At 46.3% G+C, this 24,724-nt stretch overlaps 1 protein-coding gene across 4 annotated transcripts in view; it reads right to left on the minus strand.

Moving 5' to 3' along the window:
- The window catches only part of kcnq1.2 (potassium voltage-gated channel, KQT-like subfamily, member 1.2), a 70,040-nt gene that overhangs the window by 20,503 nt on the left and 24,813 nt on the right, over window positions 1–24,724 (minus strand). For all 4 annotated transcript variants that reach the window (XM_085913895.1, XM_085913893.1, XM_085913894.1 and 1 more), the window contains 4 exons: window positions 9,733–9,808; window positions 9,028–9,122; window positions 8,284–8,324; window positions 7,069–7,130 (listed from right to left, as the gene is read on the minus strand). In XM_085913895.1, the coding sequence (XP_085770021.1) occupies window positions 7,069–7,130; window positions 8,284–8,324; window positions 9,028–9,122; window positions 9,733–9,808 (274 nt within the window). The remainder of the gene's footprint in view (window positions 1–7,068; window positions 7,131–8,283; window positions 8,325–9,027; window positions 9,123–9,732; window positions 9,809–24,724) is intronic.

Raw genomic sequence — 24,724 nt, forward strand, 5'->3', positions numbered from 1 at the left:
CACGTAGCTTATTCCCTCTACTGCAGGAAATACATTGTTCATTGCCGAACGAATTAACACGTGTACTAAAAACACGCCGCGACATTTAATTACGCCGTGCTAAAGCCACGCTCGCGTGATGCTTAAGAAGTAATTTTTGGCTGCCATCTGCCACGTTGTCATGCCAACGAACGGCCGGTGTGTGACAGACGTCAGACGGCCCAGCTGGTTGCCCCCCCCCCCCCCCCCCCCGGTGGGCGGAGTCACCGTCGCACGCACAAAGCATCTGCATTCCCACAGTAGTTCGAGTCAACAATCAGCACGCCCCCGCCTTTCTGAAACTTTATCAGAGAGGGTGGGAGTGAGGAGGTAGCAAAGTTGCCGAGGCAGCAGATTTTGCTGCCAATGTCAAGGAGCTGAGTGAGGCGAGCCGAGGAGCTCCTCCACACAGATGAGCCCTCAATCAGAGTGGTGGGGGTGACCTCTCCAAACCCCCGACAGTGACCTTTTGGGTTCATCCCTCACTTGCCGCTGCTCTTTGTCCTTTACGGTGAAAACCTCCAGCGTCCGTGAGAAGATAAATGACAGCGGCGTATCTTATCTCCGAGCCTTATCGCGCAGACTCCAGTTTCTCCTCTCTGGTCTTCTCGACAGGCCTCCTCCTGGTGTGAACCAGGAGATAGGCCTCGACAGTCGGCGTGTCCTTCTCCGTCTCTTTTTGCCCCCCAATCCCCCCCCCGTCCGAAGCTTAAACCGTTTATCTGTTTGGCTTATCGAGCCGACTGGAGCGCAGACACGGTCGGCCTCCCACTTCCTCGCCGGTGAGTCATGGACGGGACGTGTCAAGATCACCCCGGCTGTCTCACGGCTTATCTGTCGTCCTCTCAAAACAAGTACGCCGAGGGTGTCTAAAATTTTGCCTAAAATAAAAATATTCAAGTATGATTTCTAGAATACGCTAGAACCGATCCACCAGTTTGACAATTGACTTTTGCTCCATCCAACAGATTGCTACCATCCAGCCTGGCTGACATCTCCACTCGGAGTAGACTTCAAGCATAATTACACACAATTGCCAAGGCGTGTCACTTTAAATTGCACTACACGGGGGTTGAAGCACAGGCCCGGCTGGATAAAACGCACTCCAAGTACAAAAAAAAAAATCATTAGCCACTTATCAAGAAGAATGAAAAAAAACATACTGTGTCATTCTGACAAGCGTTTATGAGAAATGGGAACATGGAAGCAAATGGGAGGCGACAGGAGATGTGGTGTGGAGTAAATAGGCTAGGTCAAGTGCAAACACACACACACAGCTAAGAGTTCCGTGCTGGGCCCAAAGTGGCCCAGTCAGCTTTTCACAGGGTCGTAAACGCCTGCATTCATAACTTTGCTCACTAATGGCACGAGCTGGATGCTCTTGTGGTGGCCCGCAGCAGGGTAGGCCACAAGTCGTGCGCCCCGGCAACATTAGCTGTATTTGGAGAAAAGGTCAAACCAAAACCAAAAAAAAGTTCTAATTTTGTCACACTATTAAAACGGCCCAAACAACAGTTGGTCCTTTAAAAAGTCCCAAGTTGGGCCACATAAGTCCGATCCGGTTCGTCCAGAGGAAACGGAGCATGTATTTTTATTTACAGCCAAGGAGCAAGCCCTTAAGTGGCTGCTACAAGATGCCTGGATGTGTACGACATGATTTAGATGATAGGAGACTGCAGACTGGAAGGCAATGCACAACAAGAGACCCCCCCCAAAAAAAAAGAAGAAAGCCCGGAGGGAGCGAGGGGTCGGCGACAAAAGCCAAAAAATCAGTAAAGGAGCTACAATGTGAGATGGAGAGGCAGCAAACGCCCAGACGTGCAGACTATCCGTCTCTGGCCTTGTGGGAATGCGGTGAAGACACAGTAGTGGGCAAGGGCCCGTTTCTGAAATTAGAGAGTGGCGCTAAGAGAAGGGAGCCCTGAGCCAAAGGCCGTCTGGGAGCTGCCAGGAGCTGCATCCCCGACGTATCGTGATTTACGGCCGGGCCGCGCTCCGGGCTGCACGCTATCAAACGCTCGGCGGCGCGCCATTCACATCGCGTGCCGTGGCCCCCTCCCCCGCCCCCCTTCCCCTCCATGACAAAAACCAGGTCTGCTCCACATAGTCTGATCCAGTGTACACCAAAAAAGACAAACATGTTTTAGGAAGTGTCAAAAGTAGGTTGGCATGTTATAGATCAGGGAATGGCCGTAAGTAGAAAAACAAAAAAAAAAAGCTTTGGCATTCTTCTCCTTTAATTCATTCGTTCTGTCACGACAATCGGCGGTTTTGCAGATAGAGAGCAATTCTTCAAAAAGAGGCTTGGAGCTCTTTTATTTTTTTTTGCCACTCCCAGCTAAAGTTTATGGTCAAAATAAACAAAGCAAGGAGAATAACACAACGTGTGGTCAAAACAAACACATAACTACGCTTTAGCCTACGATGTTAGCATGGCTGATGTTAGCTAACGTGAGCTCATAAATATATGGCTATGGTTATTTGAACACAAATACTGGAGCAACACATATAGACAGACAATAAAAAAAATACTATCTTTTTTTTAATCCTTCGGAAGATACAACTATATCTTACAGATTGTCAAATTTAAAGTAAAAATAAAGATTTCATTTCCCGCCTTAAAGTAGGACTATTTGCCTGCCCTTGTCTTGACTACCTTCACGCTCACTACACTGACATCCATTGGGAGGCCTGCAAATTTGATGCAAGACTGCGGTCGGCTCTCGCCAAAGCTCCATCGAACAACGACCTCTGTTGTCCGCCTGAAAGCAGGAACGGCGACTCCCTCGCTCGCTGCCAGACTTGTGTAAGGCAGGGGGGGGGGGGGGAAATAACAACGACACTACAGGAAGACGCAGGATTTCAAATCCGGACAAACAGGAGGAAGTGCAAGGTGGGTTGCCTTGCGGAGATCTGGAAGGCCAAGTCTAGACATGCCGGGAAGGACTTGTATGTGCTTGTCTGAGGCGCGGGTCAGCGAGAGGACTGATGCCCTGTTCCAGGATTTGAGTGTGTGTGCGTGTGTGTGTGTGTGTTTCCTTTGCCAAGTTTCCTCTCTTTGTTTAGAGCGGCCTGGTTAGTCTGGCTCCCCGCTGTGCATGCTATGGCCAAACACACGCATATATCAAAACACATCACAACAAGCGGCAGGATGCTCGCATTGGTAAAAGAGGCGCTGGGAACAGTGGCAAAAACACAAGGGGGAGGGGGGTGGGGACAGGGGATACCCATTTGGGAATAGATCACAACAAGTTGGATGGCCATGAAGCCTTTGAGCTGAAACAATCGGGGGGGGGGGGGCTGCGGTCTTTGCGGTAATGATGAGGAGAAAGTGTTGAGAGCAACTGATGTGTCATTGTCTGGGAAATGTTGGGTTTGATTCAAGAAGTATATATTCACACGCAAAAAAATTCCTGGGTTCTTGTTGGTTTTTTTTTTTTATAACTGCAGTTTGAACAAATTGGGTTCATTACTGTGAGCTGATTATTTGATCTTTTTTAATCGCATTTATATTCATCACCTGGCAAGACAAGTTTGGAAATATATTTTTTTTTACTAATCAACGACTTCATTCGAAGAGCAATTTTCTAATTTTGAGGAGATGTTTTTTTTTTCCTTAGGTTAATCCCAGGCTTGGTCCTTTTTTTTTTTTTTTTTTTTTTTTTTTTTTTTTCATGTCTTAAATTCACATAATGCATAGGAGCAAACACATTTTGTAAACATTTACTTTTCAACTACAAAATCCCAAATTTAGGAGCGGCAATTCAAATATTCTCTGCTCTATTAATGAACAACAAGAACAAGGAAAACAACTGTGAGTCAACATTTGCGTGAGAATGTTTAGCTTTTGTATATTTACGTGTGTGTTCAAGTATCCACTTAGTAGTCAAATATAAATATGTATATGAGCGCATGTGTGTTTACTATGGCCTTGTATCCAAGGCCTGGCCTGGCACCGGGTTTCGAGTGGAGGGTTTAAACAGGCGCCCCCCCCCCGTCCTGATTACAGCAATGAGGCGCCCTAAATGCCTTGCAGATGGATTCCTAACAAACACCCGCTCCTGGAATATTCCCAGTATTTGGCCTTGCTGTAATTTACAGCATACTTATCTAATTGGGACGCTATTAAGGTCATGCCACGCATTCTTGGGTCCCAGTCCTTAAAACACCGCATAAGCGGAATAATGTGTGTGTTGGCTAATTCGTGATTCCAACCGCACAGTGGCCATGTTGCGGACGTGTCGATATAAATAGCACTCCTGATTCGAGTCAAGTCATAGCGCTAAATAGAATACTTTGTGAAAAAAATAAAATAAAAATAATCATGAAAAATATTTCTATAGTTTTTCATTTGTAACTTTGAGAAAAATAAATAAATAAATAAATAAAAATAAATAAGATTTCTACAATAATATTTTAGGTTTTTTTCCTTTTTTTTATTTCTATTTTTTTACCGACTAGTGGCCTTACACGAGATGATCGGATGAGATTATTGATGCTGTTGTGTAAGCGCATTCCTGTGTGTTGTTGAGGGCAATGCTATCAGATCCAAGTGTGACCTCGATGCCAATTATAATCCTCTTCCAAAATAAATTAAAAAAAAAAAAGACCGTTAATCTCAATCTACATCTCGGTAAAAGATTTTAGTCAAGACGGTTTCCGTCTCAGGCAATCGCTCAACCGGTTTGTAAGCCTTCTTAATTATTCACTGCCTAACGTATTCCAGCTTGCTCCGGCTCGTCTTTTATGGCCGTCGTTGTATTTTATATACTAGACATTCACGGCCGCCTATCGCCATGCCAAAACATCCTGTTGCTCATAAAAGTGAGCGACGCGGCGCAAGCGGCGGGCCTCGTCTCGGCGGGCCTCGTCTCGGCCCTAAAGCGCGGCGGCGGCTGGTGAAAGGCCAAGTTGAAGCTCGGAGACGCCGGCCACTGTTTGGGCCGCTTGCCGGGGCATTTTTCATCCGGTGCTTGTGACAGAAAGATAACGCTGTCAAACGGGGGGCCATCCGTCTTCGTTTCCAAGCCGCTCCCGGGGGAATTCAATCTGGAGAGCGTTGGGTCGGACGCATTAGCCATTAATCAACTCCGCTCATGTGTCTTTGTCTCGTTGCGATAAATCATTGTCCATCCTCGCGCTGGATACACAATGGCCGAGTCTCTCCTTCTGCCCGTAAAAGATAAATTCATCCACGGGGCTGTCGTGCTCGCCTAAAGCACTGCGAAGAGTAGTTAGCGGCTGGCATTTTAGCAGGATTGGAATTGGGGGGATTTGTCGGAGGTTGTAGAACTACCCGCATTCTGTTCTTAAGTAACTACTGCAAATTAAAAAAAAAAAAAAGTAGAAGTGGCAATAATGTTCTGTTCTTAAGTAAATACTGTAAAATACATATATCATATAATATACCTTCCAGAATATAATATATATATTTAATAAAAATAAATAATCATAAAAATATATAAATATATATGTACACACACACACACACACACACACACACACACACACACACACACACACACACACACACACACACACACACACACACACACACACACACACACACACACACACAACACACACACACACACACACACACACACACACACACACACACACACACACACACACACACACACACACAAAACACTGGCACTTTTCAGTTTGAAAATGTGCCTGGAAGACATGCGGAGAGCGGGAACACACTCTTGTGTGTACGCACGGGCTCGGGCACAGGCACATGAATGATTCCAGCAAGCTGTTGGGAAAGATCCTTCTTAAGAGTGAGTCAAGTGTGACAGCGGGGTTTGCACCATGTGTCATTAGCTTGACGTTTACGAGAAGAAGGCGGGAGGGGTGGTGGTGGGGGGGGGGGGGGGTTGACGCTGCCTGCAGAAGCCGAGCAAATGACCGCAACCTTGCCGGAGGTCAGCCAGCGCAAGCTCCAGTTCACTCGAATCCTTGCGTGTGTTGTAAACATCGACGGATGGTGAAACGGCTTTTCACAACCACGTCTCGCTTTGAGCTCGAAACTTTCTCTTGCTGACTTTTCAAAAAGAGGGGTGTCCCGGCGGCCGCCGATCCATTCCCAGCTAAGTGGAGCGGGGAAAGCACCGAGGGTGAGATCCGGTTCATCCACCTGCTGCCCGGGGCCAAAAAGGAAGCCGGGCTCTTGCACGCTTCCCTTCCCATATAAAAGCTGTGCCGTCCGTCCCCGTCAAAACACCGACGAGACTGTCGCAAACCGTTGGATTGGCGGGATTGTGAGAACGCGTTTGCGGTTGTAAGGAGAGAAGTCGCTCCTTGAACGTGTCGAGCTAAGAAGTAGCCTGGAGCAAAGCAACAAGAGCGCCATGGCTCAGGCCTGCATCACTTGACTCACAAACGGCGGGAGGTGCACCGGTTTCCTTTGAAGCACAAACAAAACGGCGAGCCGCACGCCCCGGCGACACACTTCACACCCTGTGATTTGGGCGTGGAAAAAAAAAAAAAAACTGCGGCGCTAGCACGCACCGGTTCAACGGGTACAAACGCTGCAGTGGAAAACTGGCAGCGGGGCATAGACAGACAGACAGACATACTGATAGACAGGCGTCACATTGGCATCGCACTGGCGCCTGCCCCTGCTTGGCGCCACACGACAACAACAGGCCTTACGCAACAAAAAACAAACTTATCTAGGCAAAATTATTTGGAAAATTTAACAAATATATATTAAAAGGGAAATTTGACGTGGGAAGATTTCTTAAAACAAGTAAAAAAAATAATAATAAAAAAAAAAGACCAAGTCTTAAAACAAGTGCCTTGTTACTGTGAGGTAACTATGCATTATTTTTAAATATTATATAAATTCTCACTGTCAAGTAAAACCTTTACCGATACATAAATATGATCGATTTCATCATTTTTCACAACTCGATATCAATGTCCAACACACCTTTTTGAGCAATTGAAGAAGGGAAAAAACAAAAGTGTACCACACATACAGGTACGTAAGCGTAGGTGAAGCCCGCATGTGCTGCGAAAGAAACACAGTGCCGCACGTACCTTATCTTCTAGCCGGATCAGTCGCGCGCCGATTGTCGGGAATTCTTTATCTTCTCCTTTACCTGGGGCACCAAAGAGAAACATTTGCGTATAAAGATACTGATAAGCACGTTTTAGCCACCAGAATCACAACACAAAATACTGTGCACATTTAACCATCAGCGGTAAAATAAGTTTTTTTTATTTTTTTATTTAATTTGTTTAATTTATTCCATAAAAATATTTATTAATAAAAAATAAAAAAAAAAGCCGTGACATTGTGACGATTCATTACGGGTTAGCATTAAGCTAGCGGCTGAAGCAATTTGTATTGAAAGGCAATCAAGCGCCACTGCAGTTGGTACCTCGCAACGGCTGAGCAAACATTTCATCATGTTAAGGATTTCATTTCGAGATTTCTCGGTAGAGAGCATTTGGCACTCTTTCATTACCTTTTAGTGTGAAATAAAAGCGCTCTGCAAATGTCATTTCCACACTGAAGCCGCTTCAACATTTGCCAAAGGGGCCGCACAATCGGGACAGGCAAATATTTGAGGACAACCGCCCTCCCCCACCTCCCACGTCAAAAAAAAGAAATAAATACATTTAGAAAAAAAAATGTGTGTGTGTGTGTGTGTGTGTGTGGGGGGGGGGGGCTCCCACATGGCCTCTTCTAATTACGTTAGCTTATTCCGCTTCAGATACCAAGTTAGTGAGAGCAATAAACAAAGAGCGCTCGGGGGAGTTGGGGCTATTGCCACAGAGGGGCTGTTAACAACACTGACATTGCTCAATAAAATATCCAATGGTGGCAAGCGTACTGCATTCTGAGCTCGGTGGGGGTTGGAGGCGGTTGGGGGGGGGGGCGGGGGGTGACTCACATTTGGAAATATTTGTACTGAGACGAAGATGGGCCGATGTCAGAAGCTTTTACTGTCTGCTAGCTTAACACACAATGCAAAGCTAGCGGGGTTACAAACACAAACGGTGCGGCGACACATGGAGACAGACGACCTTACAATCCTCGCTGGCGTATATTTTTCCTCATCTTAAAGAATCGAAATGAATAGCGTAACACTTTTGAAAACACTCGCCGGTTAAAAAAAAAAGGGCCGGAAAATAAAATTGAAAATCTTGCGGGCGCTTTAGCGGCGCTAAAACTGTATGTAGTCGTTAACATGGATTGGACGCAAGGAGCGATGGCTGTTTGTCAGCTGGACGTTGCTCTGTGTTTACCTGGGAGGAACATTCCCGGCTTCCCCAGTGTGCCGTCCAACCTAGGGAGGAGAGAGGGAGGGAAGGAGGGGAGGGGGAGGAATAAGCCAAAAATAACTTGAGTGGAGAGATACACACACATACGCTCATGCTGCTCTATGTCCTGTATAGTAGCAATAAAAAGAAACATATGGATATCAGCGCTCATCTATCATAAAAAAAAAATAAAAAAAAATACAATAAAAAGGGATGGAAAATTCCAGCAGTATTTTTCCCCAGGGGTTTCATGTGCACACGTGGAGCGCTCATCTTTTAAGGTCTTCGAGGTTTTAAGGTCAATCTTGAGAAGAAAAATAAAATTAAAATAAATTAGGGCAGAAATTCGACACCAAAGTCAAATAGAAAAATTCTAGTTTTGGCTCTGTAATTCTTCTTTGGTTGCATCCGTTCCTGGAACTGTTGAAGGCTTTTACTCCGTCAAGAAATGTTGTGACATGAACACGACTCAAAGACAAACCCAGAAAAACGTTTTGGAGCCCAATTTTGTTTTATGATGCAGACCAAAAAAAAATGGCTTCAAATGAAGACTTTGTTTTGAGGAGCGCTTGTTTTTTTTTTGTTTTCTTTTTTGGGAAAAACAACTGCTTTGTGTAATAAGAGAGTGGGAAGCCTGAAAAAAAAAAACGCGGCACCCGCATTTCATAAAAAGCATAAAAGAGTCGAAACGTTGTGACATTTGGGGGGGGGGGGTAAAAGAGGCCGCACCTTCTCTGCAGCTCCTTGATGCGCACCATCATGTTGAGATGACCTTGCGAGTACTGCTCGATCACATCGCGCACGTCGTACGGCTTGCGCGCTTGCTGCCCAACACACAAACTATACGTAAGAACACCATCACACATGTGGAAGCATACAAAAGCCATTGTCGAAAAAAAAAAAACATGCCCAAGGCTTCATTGTTAACCCGCGACGTGCGTGCGAGCGAGCGAGCGTGCGCGTGAAGTGACAAGTGCACGGTAACGTAGAAAGCAATCGCATTAGGGTCCTTTCACAGCTTTGTTTGCTGTGACGTGGATACAAGCGGCGTTCGAAAGAACCCGGTGAACTCTTTAGGCTGCAGCTGAGATCACTTGGAAGGGCCCTAATTGAAAACACACACACACACACATGCTAAACACTCTACGAGATACTGTACTCATCGCGACGTCATACACGAGGATTAAATTTTAAAAGCCGTAGTGCGGCACGTGCGTCGACTTCTGCGCGGGAGAATCCGTCGGCGCGTTCGAGTGCCTCGTTGTCCGACGCGAGTGCAAGCGTATCGAGTCGAGCAAGTCTGTGGACTGCATCGAAATCATAATTATAACACGACAGTGCGGCTGATGTATTCTCTCGGGACTTCCCCCCCGCTCGTCTTCCTGCGCAACCGCAAACGTACGCGTGGCCTCTCCCCTCTCGGTTTTTACGTACCTGAAACTTCTTGCGGGCCACAAAGTACTGCATGCGACGCAGGACTTTCACAGCGGACCTTTGGGCGTGAGACAACCTGGAGCACAAACACACACACACAAAAAAAAAACGTTCTTTTAGATGGAAAGAACATTCTATGTGTGCTACTGGATCACCAGCAGGTAGCGCTGTGATGAAGGAAAGCTTGTTCATATTGTTGGATATGGGCCAGATTTTCCAGCTTGATGAGAATATCGACAACACGTGAAAAAGTGTCGGCGTTGCGGTTTGCGTGCGCGCTCTCCTTTGTAAGACAGTGGAAAGCTGTCAGAGCGCCAAATGGGGCCCCCGAGTCGAAAATCTGCCGAGCGACAAGTTTCGCTCGAGCGAGTCCGTTGATTTACGTTGCGGCATCCGTTTTTTTTCTTTTTTGATACGTCGATGGCTGAGTAAATACAGACCAATTTGAAATCCTTTTCATGTTTTGTGTCATTTTTATTTGACATGTCAAGTTGTGTGTCTTGGCCCCCCCTTTAGAAAATCAAGTCAAATTTATTTGATTTAAAAAAAAAATGCTGCAACTAAAGCGGAACCCGAGTCGTATCGATGTATTCCGCGGACGAATCCTTGGCTTTGTGGTTAAGTTGTTCGGAAAGAAAATTGATAATAAAACGAAAAGCGTGTCAAATATTGAGCGAGCCGACTATAATTTTCCGGCTAAATAGGGGCTGCACCGTTAAGTGACTCGCCGGCGACGTTTACATTGTAAATACGAGCGCTCCCGAATGGATCTGCAGCCTTGCGCAAAGCCAACCAGAGGGAAAAACAGGCCAGCTTTGCATCCAAAGGCTCCCTGGAAGCGTGTCCCTTGCTCTCAGAGCAGCACATCTGTGTCAACACAAAGGCAGGGGGGGAAAAAAAAAAAAAAAGCCCACTGGTATGGAGTTAAATGCTGGAGCAGAAAGCGCCAGAAACAAACAACGCACGGACGCGCGCTCGCACACGCACGCGTAGCATCCTCGTATTCTGTCGTTGGAGCGTACGACTTGCACTTGCGTGTTTGTTTTCCCGTGGAGGAGCACGTCCCGTGTGAGCCCAGAGTGTGACAGCTGCATGTTTGCATGATTTGCGAGAGTAAATAGAAGCTCGGACGGCGTGGAACATTTTTTTGTTGACCGTGTGGCTTTGTGCTCATCCTGGACATTTAAAACGCACGAGTACAGTACTTCAAATTCGTCGGCAAATTGTCATCGGAAGGGGAGTAATGTTGACTTCCGTGTCACCATACTCATCTATTCATAATAATAATATTAAAGGAAAGGCCAGTTCTGATTCCAGGTATCGGCGCCGATATTAGCCTTATTTCAAAGTACCGGTACGTGACACAGTGCCCTCTTGTGGTTGTTTTATGATCAGCAACTAGAAACGAGAATAGAAAACTGTAGAATAGAAAAATTATTTCATGCAATTTAAAAAAAAAAGTTATATGTCTTTAAAATAGTTTTTAATATTTTTAAAAAATATATATCAAATTTATCCAACTTTTGACATCGTAACCGGTGACTACTCAAGACTTGAATACTCGTACTGGGTTTGACCAAAAGTGGTATCGAAGACCCCGAATAAAAGCGCTTTTGCACAGATCCACCAATAAACAAGTCGAAAAATACATCGCCGCCGTTACACTCCACTTGAGCGGCCCTCAAACAGTAAATGAATGACTCCATTCTTGTGTGCGAGCCTATGCTTTTGTATGTTGTGGTGGTGGTGGGGGCTAATCCGTGTTGCACTCCAGCTATGTCCCAGCCAAAGCAGGCACACCCACATACACACACATGCACCCACCCACCCACCCACCCGTCTTCTTTGTGGAGTCAACAAGTCGCTCTGAGGTCTTAATTAGGCGGCGCGGCAACAAAAGGACTTGAGAGACAAAGCCTTGACATGGGAGCATAAAACAGTCACATCAAAGTATGCGTGTGCTGCCGTGGTCTTGTTTTCCTGCCTTGGCTACAGGAGGAAATGCACACAAACAATAGCCAACATGAAAAGAATGAGGCCCTCTCCAGTTTGGGAAAGAAAATTACATCCGCCTCGACCCCACATGCCCCCCCCCCCACACACACACACACCGCTCACTGATTGTTTTTTTCAGCGGCTCGGAGTCTAATTGGGTGAGAAGAAATGTGTTTCTGTTCCCAGCGTTTGACGCTGGTGCACACGTATGTTCAATCGGCGCAAGTGGAGATCACGCAAAAATGAGCTCTTCCAAAGAGAATTGTGTTTTTTTCCAAATTTGGAAATTCTAAAAAAAAAATATGAGTGTAAAAAAATTGGGCAAATTTTGCGTAAAAAAAAAAAAAGGATCAAAAATGTATTATTTTTATTTGTTTTTTTTGGGTGGTTTCATTTTCACCCAGAAAATGGTGTCAAATTGAAAGAAGAGATTCTACAATTGAGGTCTGAGCCATATTCCAGCAGCAGCACGCACATTCTGTATTTAACGAGCGTACCCGCTTGTGCGACGTTGCCATACCGATATTAGTCACGCCGCGTTGTTTTCCGCACGTTGCGCCACATTTCAAAAGCACGACAGGACGTGCTTTGACGAATCAGGTCATCTGCTCTCACGACGGCGCTGACCTCCCTTTTTTCACACCAACGCTCGCTCTAACCGGGATTGGCTCCGGTGACCAAAATAGAGCCCGTTTAGCTCGGAAGTGGAGCCGTAACACGGCGACAAACACGGCGACTTTAATACACTTCCCCTTTGTCCGCTGCTGTTTGGGCTGCTCCCAGCTGGATGAGCCGTGGATTAAAGGCCACTTCCTTTGCTCTTAATCAACTGCAAGTTGCTGTGAGTCAAGAGGCGGCCTTGTCCGTCAATCCCCCCCCCCCCCACCTCCTCCTCCCTCCACGCACACTGGAGTCATGAATACTTTGAGATTGCCACTTTAGAGATGGCACAGTTGCTAAAGGACGCCCCCCCCCCCCATCAAATATCCTGTGTGCTGAATATCTTTGAAGGCAGGCGGCCTTCGGAGCTTTACGGCTTGTGCCGCTTTGGTCATCAAAGAGATGCGCTCTCCTTCTGTTCTCCCCCCCCAAAACAGACATCCCTTTATCACATCTTGCAGAGGGGGGGGGGTTGGATAAGATGACTACACTCTTTCAGAGATGTTTGATGTCAAAAAGTTGCGGCGTGCTATGAATTAGAACGTGCAGCCAGAGTGGTAATGCCGCTCACGTTCCGACTACGATTGGCCTATCTGGTCAAAAAGGGCATCTCAAGGTGAATCTTTGTTTCGGGGGGGGGGTTCGCATAGCTCATTGACAGTTGAACACCTCAAAGGTGTCATTACATCAGCTCACACTTGTGAAGAATGCCACAGATGAGCCGGGCGGACGCGTCGCCGCCCTCGAGAGGCGCCCCCCCCCCTCCCCTCCCTGTCTGTGTTGGTAATGAGTGTTTAAAGAACCGGGCTTCATGTCACGGCTTGTCCTTTTCCTCCGGCAGAAAATTGGAGAGGAGCGCACGTGTTGAACAAGTCCGCTAACGACGACTTAACTCCACTTGACAGCCTTTGTAGTCAAGTTCAGAATATTAGGTACAGGTAGAACTTTGAGACCTAAGGCTAATTTTGCAAAGTGATATTTTTTTTTGTTAAATGAGTCCAAAGCTAACTTTTATTTATTTTTTTGTTGACACGTGACACACACACAATTGACACCATCATTGGCCCAGAAAGCTTCAAAGTGCCCCCCCCATATTAGAAAGGGTGCTTCATAAGCAGACTTGACGAAGTCAAGAGTAGTGCGCCGGACCACACCCAAAAACTCCCAGCAAGTGCTCGGTGAACAATGCGGCCAGTGTACGCCGGCCAGAGAAGCAGAACTGACACCTGTGCTGCAGCGCTTGTAAGATAGACCCCCTTTGTTACGCCGTCTCAGGGCTTCCACGTCTTCCTGTTATGGAATCGAAGCTCCTTGACGGGCCACGTTTACAATGATCGTACGAAAGCCAAGTTGAACGATTTCATTTGGGGTGCTGGTACCCTTCCATTTTTTTTTTTTTTTTTTTTAGGATTGAAAGGAAACTGAAATAAAAATCTGTTGTAAAGTGCAGCTGCCATGACATCAAGGCTTTGAAACTGAAATTATTATTATTGTTTTTTTTTTTTTTCAAATTGTTATTATTTTTTTCAATTGTTGATTTTTTCTTTTTTCCAGTCACTTTACGCGGCCTGGCAGCAAATGGCCCACGGTCAGCGTGTCTGGGTTTGCACCATCATCAAGGAGGAGGAGGAGGAGGAGGTGGAAGGCGATTTGGGTCCTTCTTCTCGACTGCATGGGGGAGGAATTGCAAGGATTTATCATTCATGGCCTAATAGGATTTGTTGCTGTTTAGCAGGATTAAGCATGTTAGAGAAAGAATCTATTTATTGCTGCCAGTTGGGGAGGGGTTCCCCCGTGCACGGTGAACATTTTTATTTATTTTTTTTTAAAGGGGGGGTTGCAGCCTGGACCTTTCCATTTGTCCCCCTAGTCATTTTCTGGCATAACCCCTGACACCAAAGGCCCCATTTTTTGGATTAAATTGGCCGTTTCTCTTTCATAGCGCTCCGATAATCCAAGCACATGCTCGGTCATGCCAATACGCATGGACGGCCATTGCTGGCAAGGACAATGCCCCATTGGTCCTCGGGGAGGTGGGGTCTCAAGGGCCCGCCGGTGGTGCCGGTCGCAGCATCAGCCCGCCGGCTTAAAGGCGATCTAGAGCGCATGACAACGTTGACGTGATGCTTGTTTACAGTCGAGCGTTTATCTGCCGTGACTCGGGCCTCGGAGGGGGAGGGGCGGGCGGGCTGGCTGGCTGACATTTAATTTGGCTCCTTAATTAGGCTTTGCGACGAGGGTCAGCCTCTTTGTCCGCCGTGGGGGGCCGCCGTGGCTTATGATTACTGCTTGTCACGTCAAGGCTTAACGCGACATCATCGTGATAACACGGAAGACGCTCGGGTATTGTTGACTAACTGAACTTGAAAAAAAAGAACGCTACCCAAAGTAAAACCAAATTTAAACCATCTTTTATCATTAAAAGATAGTCGCGTAATAAAATAAATAATAAAGAAATAAAATAAATAAATAATAATAATACATAATAAATAAATGAATAAACAAAAAATAAGAATGAATAATAAATAATAAAATAAATAAAATGGAAATCCTTCTTCAGAAGTTCCCTCCAGACACATTTCTGCATCTCGCTTTTGATTAAAATTAGCGACAAGTGTTTAGCTAATGAACAACATCCCTCCTGGCTCGTCGCCTCGTCTTTTCGTTTGTTTTGGGATCGTTTGCACGGCGATGAAAGATAAGCAAGGGGGAAAACATTACAAGCTAATGAGGAAACGCACTTAATCCCTAAATTGCTTTCATTCACTCGGTAGTGTAGAAAAGAAAAAAAAAATGTCAACAGATAAGCTGATGGGCTCCGTGATTGAGGATACTGCTAATATCAAAAAATGGATAGTGGATCGATTAGGGACAATTAAAGGGGAGGGCGGACAACTTTGGTTTTACAGAGGCCGTGTGTGCTCTGACAGATGTGTTTTCAGAGCACACATTGAGCTGGAAAATATAAAACCCAGAGGAGGTGGGGGGAGGGAGAGGCAGAAAAGGAGGAGAAAAAAAAAAAAAAAAAAGTGGGGGAGGTGTCGGGGCGACGCGTGCGCCGACTTCATCGCCGACGTGGGCCCGCTAACGTTTCCAACATTGCCTGACAGCTCAGAAGGGAAGAGGAAAAGCCCGCCCACTCAAAGCAAAACTCAATCATTTTTTGTTTTGTTTTGTCAATTCTCTTTTTCTTCCTCTCTGACTTTTATTGACCCCGAGAGCAGCACGCAAAGTCTGCGGCAAGAATCCTACGACGCCCAACCCCAAGCGGCGCCGCCCGTCTCGTGCTCTTCTTTTGTCCGAACCGTGCGTCTTTTCAACACGCTTAACCGCCGTTGACATGAATCATCGGAGCGTCTTCCCTTTGCTCGTATTTGGCGCCTAGCTTCTTTCTCCCCGCCGCTAAGCTAGGGCAGGCCCCCGAATGAGCTGAAAGACGAGCAATTAAAAGTCAACTTGATGAAGCCCTCAACCTCGCCCTCATCTACTGTCAGCGCCACAATGGCCTCTTTTAATGTCTTTCGAAATGACGCACAGGTGCTTTTGAGATAAGGTGACGTGCGCGGGCGCGGGTGCGTGCGTGGGGGATCACATGACCCCCGTGTGTTTGTGTGAGTGTGAAGTGACGCACAAAGGGGGCCCTCAGAGGCCCGCTGTGAGTGAGGGGCTAATTAAGTGAAAGGCGGATGACAATGAACAAGGGCCCGCCGTGGGCCAAGCCATCACTCAGGCCCGCTGTAATGAACACCTCCCCCCCCCCCCGCTACAGGTGTGCCGCCGCTCGCTAACAGAAAGGGGGGGGGGGCGACCCCCATTTTGCCGTTCAGAGGAGCTCAGCGCAACTTTGGAGTAGAAGATAAAGATTAGTGGGGTCAACTTTGGATTTTCCAGTCCATTATGAAATCACTCCGCACTTCGACCAAATCAATAAATAAATACAAAAAAATAAATACATGCATAAATAAATTAAATAAATATATAAACGCACGCACACACGGAAGTCAAAAGTGTGTCACGATTGCATGATTAATTTCATAATTATCTTTTCATTGGTAGTCATGACTAGATGATGCAGTTGCACCCAATGTTGTCTTTTTTTTTTTCCCCCGTGACATTTCCGTCGCTAACGTAGCATGTGGATCGTTCTCTTGCAAAGGTAAACTCTAATTTGAACTTTCAACTTTACAAATTAGGACCAGACACTGACTGCAGTTACGACCACGCCTGTTCCCCACACGGTATTAAAAAAACAAAGTGTGACTGCTACAGTGAACAGATTATTTCCGACAAGAACACACCACGGCCTGCTTTATGTCCTGCTGCTTTTCCGGAGGACAATTTGTGGTCCTCAACTCCCTGAAAACAAGCTAACAAGTGTAATGGAAAAGATGTGGAGTGCGGCGTAGGCTCGTCCAACTTTTCCTGTCACCCATTACAAAAAGAAAAAGCAAGACGGACGGATCCGTGATGAGCTGGAAGCTCGCACCATCCCAAACGGGCGCAATCATGACATCATGACACCTGCAGCCAAAACAAAACCAGCGCGCTCGCTCGCTCGCTCGCTCCAGTCGTGCCACGGCGGATAATTTGTTTCCACATCCTGATGAGGAAGTGACTTTTTTTTTCTTCTGGGCTACACCTGTCCCACACAAACACTGCCTCAGCTTGTTTACGTTTGACTAAAATCCGCGATTAGAGTCATTTTTGAGTCTTAAGAGCATGCAGTGTTAAGTTGTTGCAAAATCCCTGAGGGGGGGAAAAAAGAAATAAAAGTATCGCCTGCAGCATCATTAAGGTACAGGCTGAAAAAAAATAATTCCCAATACACAGGGGACTTTTGTAAGTCCAAGCAAAGGAATGGAAGAATAGAGCAATAAATCCCAGCTGCTCTGGGAGGAGGAAGACAAGAGGAAGATGGCTGTTGGACTCGCCGGTAATGCTGTGATTAATTCGCCATGTTTATTTGAGTTTGTCACACTGACAAAGGTGGGGAGGGGTGGAGGGGGTGGGGCGGAGGGGCTGACAGGTGCAAGAAGCACATGCTGCATGGATGATGGCCCCCACCTCCAAGCAAATTGAGCCCATACTCATTTTTCGTGGGGGGGTTGTTGTTCCTTTTTGTGGGGTTTTTTTTTTTCAACATTTTGAACATTTCGTCATTTTATCTCTTTAAAAGCTGGAACAACTTGTCTCCTGTATAATACGCACACATGCACACCCTGACACGATGTTTAAAGGAGGAGTTGGCAGTGAAGAAATAAAAATAAATCAAATACAAAATAAAATACAAATAAAACCAATAATAATAAAGATAATACATGACGCTTTTTGTCATATAGGGTAAAAGTATATCATTTGACAGTGGATTATTAAAATGCATTGTAGGGAAAATGAAAGAAAGTAAAGCAGCAACAGTGGCTGAATCCACCTCAAGACTAAAAGACTGCCGGTCAAGTGTGTTTGCTGGCCATAAAGTCAACCTGCTATCAAGTCTTGCTGAGTGAGAGCTCTGCTCCCAAGTCTCCGATATAATCTCCTAATAGGGGCTTTAAAGTCCAAATGCAAGACATGTGCGGCCGCTTTTTCCTTGGGTTAGCTCGCACTCTTGCCAGGGTAGAGGAAGTCAAGCGTTCGTGCCAGTTTAGTGTTGACGCTAATCGGCCACGACGGCGTAAGCAGCCATTGCTCGTGACCGATGTGGTAAACGGAAAAACCGAGACTTTTTTTTTTTGGGGGGAAGCTTGAAAGTCAGTTTGCAAATAAACATTGATATTCAAGACGGATTGTTTGCCGTGCTGTAGATGACAGCAGATTCTGTTCTCTGGCTCCGCGGCAGTGGCAGTAATGCGGCTGAGATGGGGGGAAGCGGGGATTTGCCTAAAAGCAACAACGCCGCCGGAGTTGCCGCTTCCTGCACACAATGCTATGGATCCTCCAGCCAACCCCGCCGTTTCCCAAACTCGGTCCAGCCGAGGCGGACAAACAGAATGGACGCAAAAAATACCAACGTCTACTCACTCACGGGTCGACTTAAATTAGTGTCCGACGTCAAGCTTTTAGCCATTTGAATTTTAGCCCGATTAACAATCCCAATATATTCCATCTAAAATAATTTGGCGCCAAATGTGCCCTTGGCTCTCTTCAGCCGGGATTATCCAGCGATAACAATCTGCCGCGCTCGCACCCGGTTGACAATCCCCCTCGACCCCACGGGGTGCTTTTTCACAGCGTGTGACCGGATGGGCTCCTTTTTGTCCCCGCCGACAGGAACGATCGGGCCAGTCCGGAGAGACAGACGTATATGGCAACGGGGACAGGAAGCGGGGATATGGGATTCGCCGCTTCCACCTGAACGACTGTGGGAGAGTTGTTGTAGCTGCGACTCTGATAGCTGCCTGCCCGAGGAGAACTCTGGTCGCAAAATTAAATATTGGAAAAAATAAAATAATAAATAAATCAATGAATAAAATAATTTAAAAAATAATCAATGAAATAATAATAATAATAATAATAAAAAATTTACATAAAACAATAAAAAATATAGAAATATTCCGTTGATGCGCCAAATCATTAAGGATGTCCAACTGCTGCACTTATGCTTTGCATTGTTAGCCATTAGTTAGCCGCCGCGATGCACCGTTTTGGTCTTGTGCACGTGTTTTTTTTTGTTTTTTTTTTGGTGGAGCTGGCTTCACGGAAGAGTGGTGAGGCGCTCTATCGCTATTGTGTCTGAGTGGAAAGCCTCAGCACAATGGAGGGGGCGGGGGGTTAGAGTTGGCCAGTTTGTCACAAAGCGAGGAGTGTAGCTAAGGTGAAAGTCGAAAGAATAGAGTGCTGTCAGTCGGTTGCAAATACAAACGACTGCATTTCAAAAGTCTACACACCCACGCTCAAATGCAAGATAGTATTTGTCCAAGCTAAATTTTGGCCAGGCAAAACTTTTGTATGTATTTATTTTTGCAGTGCTGCTGACCAATGCGACAACTAGATGAGCGACAGGAATGTCTCTTCGACCAATCGAATTTCAACGATGCAAAAAGTGACATCAGTGTTTTTCCATCCTCTGGTTGGTCAAGGCAGGTCAAGTGTGACTAGCCTGACGCAATCTGCAATGCATGTTCTTACGTTTAAAAGTCTTTGTTGAGTGTGATGTATTGAATGTCAATGTTATTGATTCTGAATTGTGTCGTATTGACCTTTCAGCGGCAACGGGTAGAAGGTGCCGGGAACCGCCATAAACACTTGGTGGGGGTTGCGTTGCGCAGGCCCGACTAGCGGTTAGACTCTGACGAAAGGCCTAATTTGAGTGAGTAACACTTTCCCTCCTTCGCAAGGTGCTTTAAAACTACTGTGGTGGTGCTGGAACCATATGTTCCCAGTAAAAGCGCCTTAGGTGCAATATAAAAAAAAAAAAAAGTGAAGAACAACACTTTCCTGGGAATTGATGAATCAAGCCTGCTATTAAAAGAAACTTGACTCAATGACGGGCATGATGGCGTGAAAAGCAAAAAAAAAAAAAAAAAAAAAGGGTTCAATCTGTTTTTCGTTAAGTTCCCTTTCAGGGTCTTGCGTGCGCCGTACGCCTTGCCAGCTCCCCAAAGCTCTAAAACGTATTTTAAGAGCTCTTCCCTCAACTCATTTTTGGTTGATGAGTTGGCAAATCTGGCTCGGAGTTCATCCTTGCGCCTTTTCGCAGTTCACAGTTAGTTAGAGTTGAGGCTAGCCAGGACAACCCAGCTTAGCAGAAACTTACGGACCGCTCATCAAAAGATAAAGATAACATAATTGGATCATTCGAACTACTTCTCGATTGTATGAGAGATAAACGTGATTTGTGTCTAAAGGTCTGATTTAATATGAATGAAACTCCCGAGTCACGTGGATGACTATCTCAGCTTTCCAGCTGTTTGTCTTTGTTCGGTGTTGGTTGCGAGGGCTCATGCTAGCTGGTACGGACTATTTGCCTCCCTGTTTTTCCTTCTTTCCAAAGGATTAATCACCCAGATGTTTCCTTGTTTTGCTGTTGGCCCTTTCTCACATTACATATCAAGTTGAAACATCTCTCTCTCTCTCTCCCTTGCTCGCTCGCTCGCTCTCCCCGTACGGCAATGTGTTTTTTGTTAATGACCTTAGTGAGTAGCGGCGGAGGCCCAGGAAGACGTACGATTTCAAATTTCACTTGCCGTGATTTCAAGCAGACACGTTTAATTAGATTATTATGTTTTTCCACAGCCCAGCGCGAAAAGACAGTTTGTACTCCTGTGCCGCATGTGCTTTTATTTTGTAAAAGATCACTTCCTGGCGTTGAGTCATCAACCGAGACCTCTGCTGCTTATTTACAGGAAATAGAGCTACCAATATATTACTTATTTATATATATATATATATATATATATATATATATATATATATATATATATATATATATATATATATATATATATATATATATTTTTTTTTTTTTTTAGATATATATTGATTTATTTATACATTTATTCATCTCACTTTCTCTAGTCTTGTGCCCACAAAGATAAATATTTAATGACATTCACACAGGTAGAATTCAATCCGGTAACTCTACCCTGACCTCTTGACACTACGGCACACATTTGTTTGCAAAAGACACACAGCACTAGCACAGCATCTCTGCTAGCTACGGCAAGCGTCGCTGTGACGTCACCGGGCTTTTTTTGCTCGGCAGTCATCGGCCATATGGTGGCCAGGGGACGACCTTGGTAATTGATGGTATCTGTCGATTTGTCCATGAAGAGAGGGCCGGGGGGCCCTGAGATGGCCCTGACCTAAAACATACAGAGATCCACCATTTGTGTGTGTGTTGAGGTGGGGGCTAGCGAGATGCTAGTGTTTCAGGCCCCCCCTTTGCCTATTCATCCATACAATGAGTTAACTCCCCCAACTCCCACAATTGTGCTGGCGCTGGCTGATAAAGGCCCTTCTCTCACTTTCTACATCACACCCCCATCTGTAGGCTCGGCTTTTAGAGGCGGGGGTGCCGGGGAGGGACCGGGTTCTTAAACCCCCGGAGCTGGGCCAGATGGCAAGCTCGGGATGGGCAGTGCCAACGCCGGCAAGGTGCCACTTAGCAGCTATGACTTATGGAAAGCGGGCCACTGGACACCTATTGGCGACACATGGCATCATAAAAGTCAAGTGGGTCATTTTCTCCGGAGTAATGACCTCTTTTGTAATGTAATGACCTCTTGAACACATTGTAAATGAGTTGGAACACACACACACACAAAATTTGACGTAAAAAAATGCGAGTTTCTGGACTTGGGCTGTGGCCAACAGCAGCTTCTGTGTGGTTGTGAAGAAAAAAAAAAAAACTCGCAGGCGTGACCGCTGGCAAAGACAAAGCCACTTTAATTACACCTTAGGCCATACAAGGCTGAAGTGGGAGAGTGCAAATGTACACAAACAGCAGTCCCAGTTCTCAGGGTCCGATACACATGAGTTTTTCCAGTGTGGCTGGCGCTGGCTCCCCACCCACATCACGCCACCTCCCTCCCCATCACCAGGGGTGAGGCAGAGGTGCACTGGGCATGGTGAGGGTGAAAGCGTGGGAGAGAGAGAGCGAGCCAAGCCAAGCTCATTCCCACAACCCGGACCGTCCGCAACAAAGACGTGTGCGTGGGGGGGGGCGGGGTGCCCCTTAGTGGGCGGATCCCGTGAGCTCACATATATACGAACAAACACACGCCCGCAAGACGGACATGTCATATTTGCACAAGGGGAAAGTAATTTATGGCTTGGTTCCAAGACAGTTGAGCCATAAACCACAATAACACCACCTACTATAAAACGTCTGTGTTTGTTTTTGCTGCTTTATGACCGTGAGATCGTCGCGATGACGACTATTCTCGTCACGGACGTCCGCTTTATGATATTACGCGCTGGCGTAGCGCGTACGTACGACACGGCCCGAGGCTCTTCGGAATTTCTGGTTCATACGATCATACAGTGAAATAAGTCAGGGGTGGTGGAGATGAGGTCACTGAAGGCAATTGGGCCTGAATCAAAATCGATCATAAGAATAAAATAATGACTCTAAATGAGTAAAAAGCTCAAATAAAATGATAAAATAAATAAATAAATCAAATCAAAGAAATAAATATTGCTCAACAAGATGGAGAAAGCAATAAAGAGACGGTAGAGTCTGGGGAATTACTCAGAGGCTCTGACAATTGAATGCGGTGAAGGGGCGAGGCCTGCTGGGGGCTCAATTAACCACTACCGAGGCGGGAGGGGTGATAGGGGGGGACATGGACCAGGAACCTGGCCTCTATAGAGAAGGAACAAGAGAGTTGCAGAAAGGGGGAGGTCTGGCAATTTGTTCAGCTGTCTGTCTGTCTGTCACAGACTTGGCTGGTTTGTCGTCCGCGGGGTAACTATTGACTTGAGCGTCACTTTGGAGTGTCCATTGAGGAAGAGAAAGAAAAACATGGAGTGGCTCCAAGCTTGATTCTTTTTCTCATGCATCTCTCTCTAAATATTATCTCTCGTGGTCCGCTTTTTTTTTTTTTTCCAAAACTGTTGAGAAAGTCCCTCAAGGCCTAAAAAGAAATAAATCACTTTGACACAAAACGTCTCCTATTCAATCCGATACGACTTGAGCCAGGCCTGCTTCTGCAAACGCTCCCTCGACCTACGCCGAGCCAAAAAGCCAAAGTTCCCCCCGCTATCCATTCCCAGTGACAGTCATTTGTGTACCTTACACTCTTAGCACCAGCCAGCCAGCACCATTCAAATTCAAATTGAAAAGCCAGCCATGGGTGGGGGGGGGGACAATACTTTGGGATCTGCTAAGAGCAATTAGTAGTGGACTCCTCCCGTGTCTGGCTCGGAAGACTTTTAGCCCAACGTGCAGAGGCATTGACCCCTTTCAGGCACGCCAAAACGGAGGAAGAGAAAGGATGTGCAGAGGGGGAAAGGGGGGGGGGGGAAAGAGGGCTGCCTAGCGACACTGAAACGAGAGGAGGTAAGTCGACTGGCAGAGTTTGGACAGCGTGTTGGTTTTTCTTTCTGGACTTGACACAAGGAGACAAGAGCGAGAGTGTATGGACGCTGCTGAGTCAACAAGGAATGCCAATGAAGTCAAAATGAAGACACCGTATCGAAAACAAACAACTTCGAGAAACCGAATTTCAGGCGTCGGAGCAAGATCATCACAAAGACTTGGACTGACTTGGTTCTAAAGAAAAGAAGAACTGATGAATTCCAAAAATGTCTTCGCCATCCACCATTCCAAATCTGCGCTTTTACAGCGTAGGGCATTTTATTCGGGTGCTTGAAGGAGGAAGGGTAACCTGAAAACTGGAACTGGTTTTCATTTGGTGTCGATATCTTTCCTGTCCGCCCACCCGGACCTAAAAGTACAGTGTCCGAAGCACAATGCTATCCATTGTGAGATTGTGCAGATGTTTGTCTCCTCCAATGTCAAAGAGCTCCTCCGTTGATATCCAGGCCAACCTGCTCTCCAGCTGCACTTCACTCTGCCGCTGTTGTTGACTTAACCTCTCTATCTGTCCGTCACAGGACTTGATGGAGGAGGGGGGGGGCTGACGTGTGTTTTGCTAGTACCCACAAATAGCGCTCTGTGGCGTGCATCCAAGTAGACGTCCATGCGGTGTGTGCGTGGGTGTCTCCTGTCTCCTTTTGAGCGATGATCCCAAAAGAAAAAGCCGGCAGGCAGGCAGGCCGGGGGCTTGTATGCGTCTCTCCGCAGCGCTGACACGGCCTCTTCAGCGAGGTCAAACGCGGGTCGCGGCGATAAAGGCTGAACTTGTGACACTCATCCCCGAGCATGAGACGGTTCATTGTGCGGCGACAGATAGCAGACACAATGAACGCTCGCTGGCTCGCTCGCCGGCTCGGCCGAGCGCTCGTATTGGCCGTGTTTCTTTTCTTGTCCGAGACGGACGGCGTGGAGGGATTCTCTTTTATGATTGGCTAGTGACCCTTTAATCACCCGGGTGCTGCTACCCCTCCTTCGTCAGATGTTTGTCCAAATTTCATATCAATGCAAATGAGGTGGGAAAGGACTTCATTTGAGAACACTTTGGGTGATGATTTGTTTTTCAGAAGCGGAGGAGAGAAAAAAAAAAAAAAAAAGGGCCGACGGACTACACCGCTGTGATGACTCGGTTCTTTCTCACGCCATTTAATCAAAACACACCACATCTAAAAATTCAGCCAGTTATGGCATATTCAACGGTCCTTTAGGGGAAAAAAAATGTCCTGAATAGTAACAATGGAGGGACGTATAAGTTCTGGTCTGGCATTGGTGAATATCTTTGACGTCTATAACCGTCAATGG

Source organism: Syngnathus leptorhynchus, chromosome 6, assembly GCF_054491065.1.
Source record: "Syngnathus leptorhynchus isolate UIUO chromosome 6, UIUO_Slep, whole genome shotgun sequence".
NCBI classification, from domain to species: Eukaryota; Metazoa; Chordata; class Actinopteri; order Syngnathiformes; family Syngnathidae; genus Syngnathus; species Syngnathus leptorhynchus.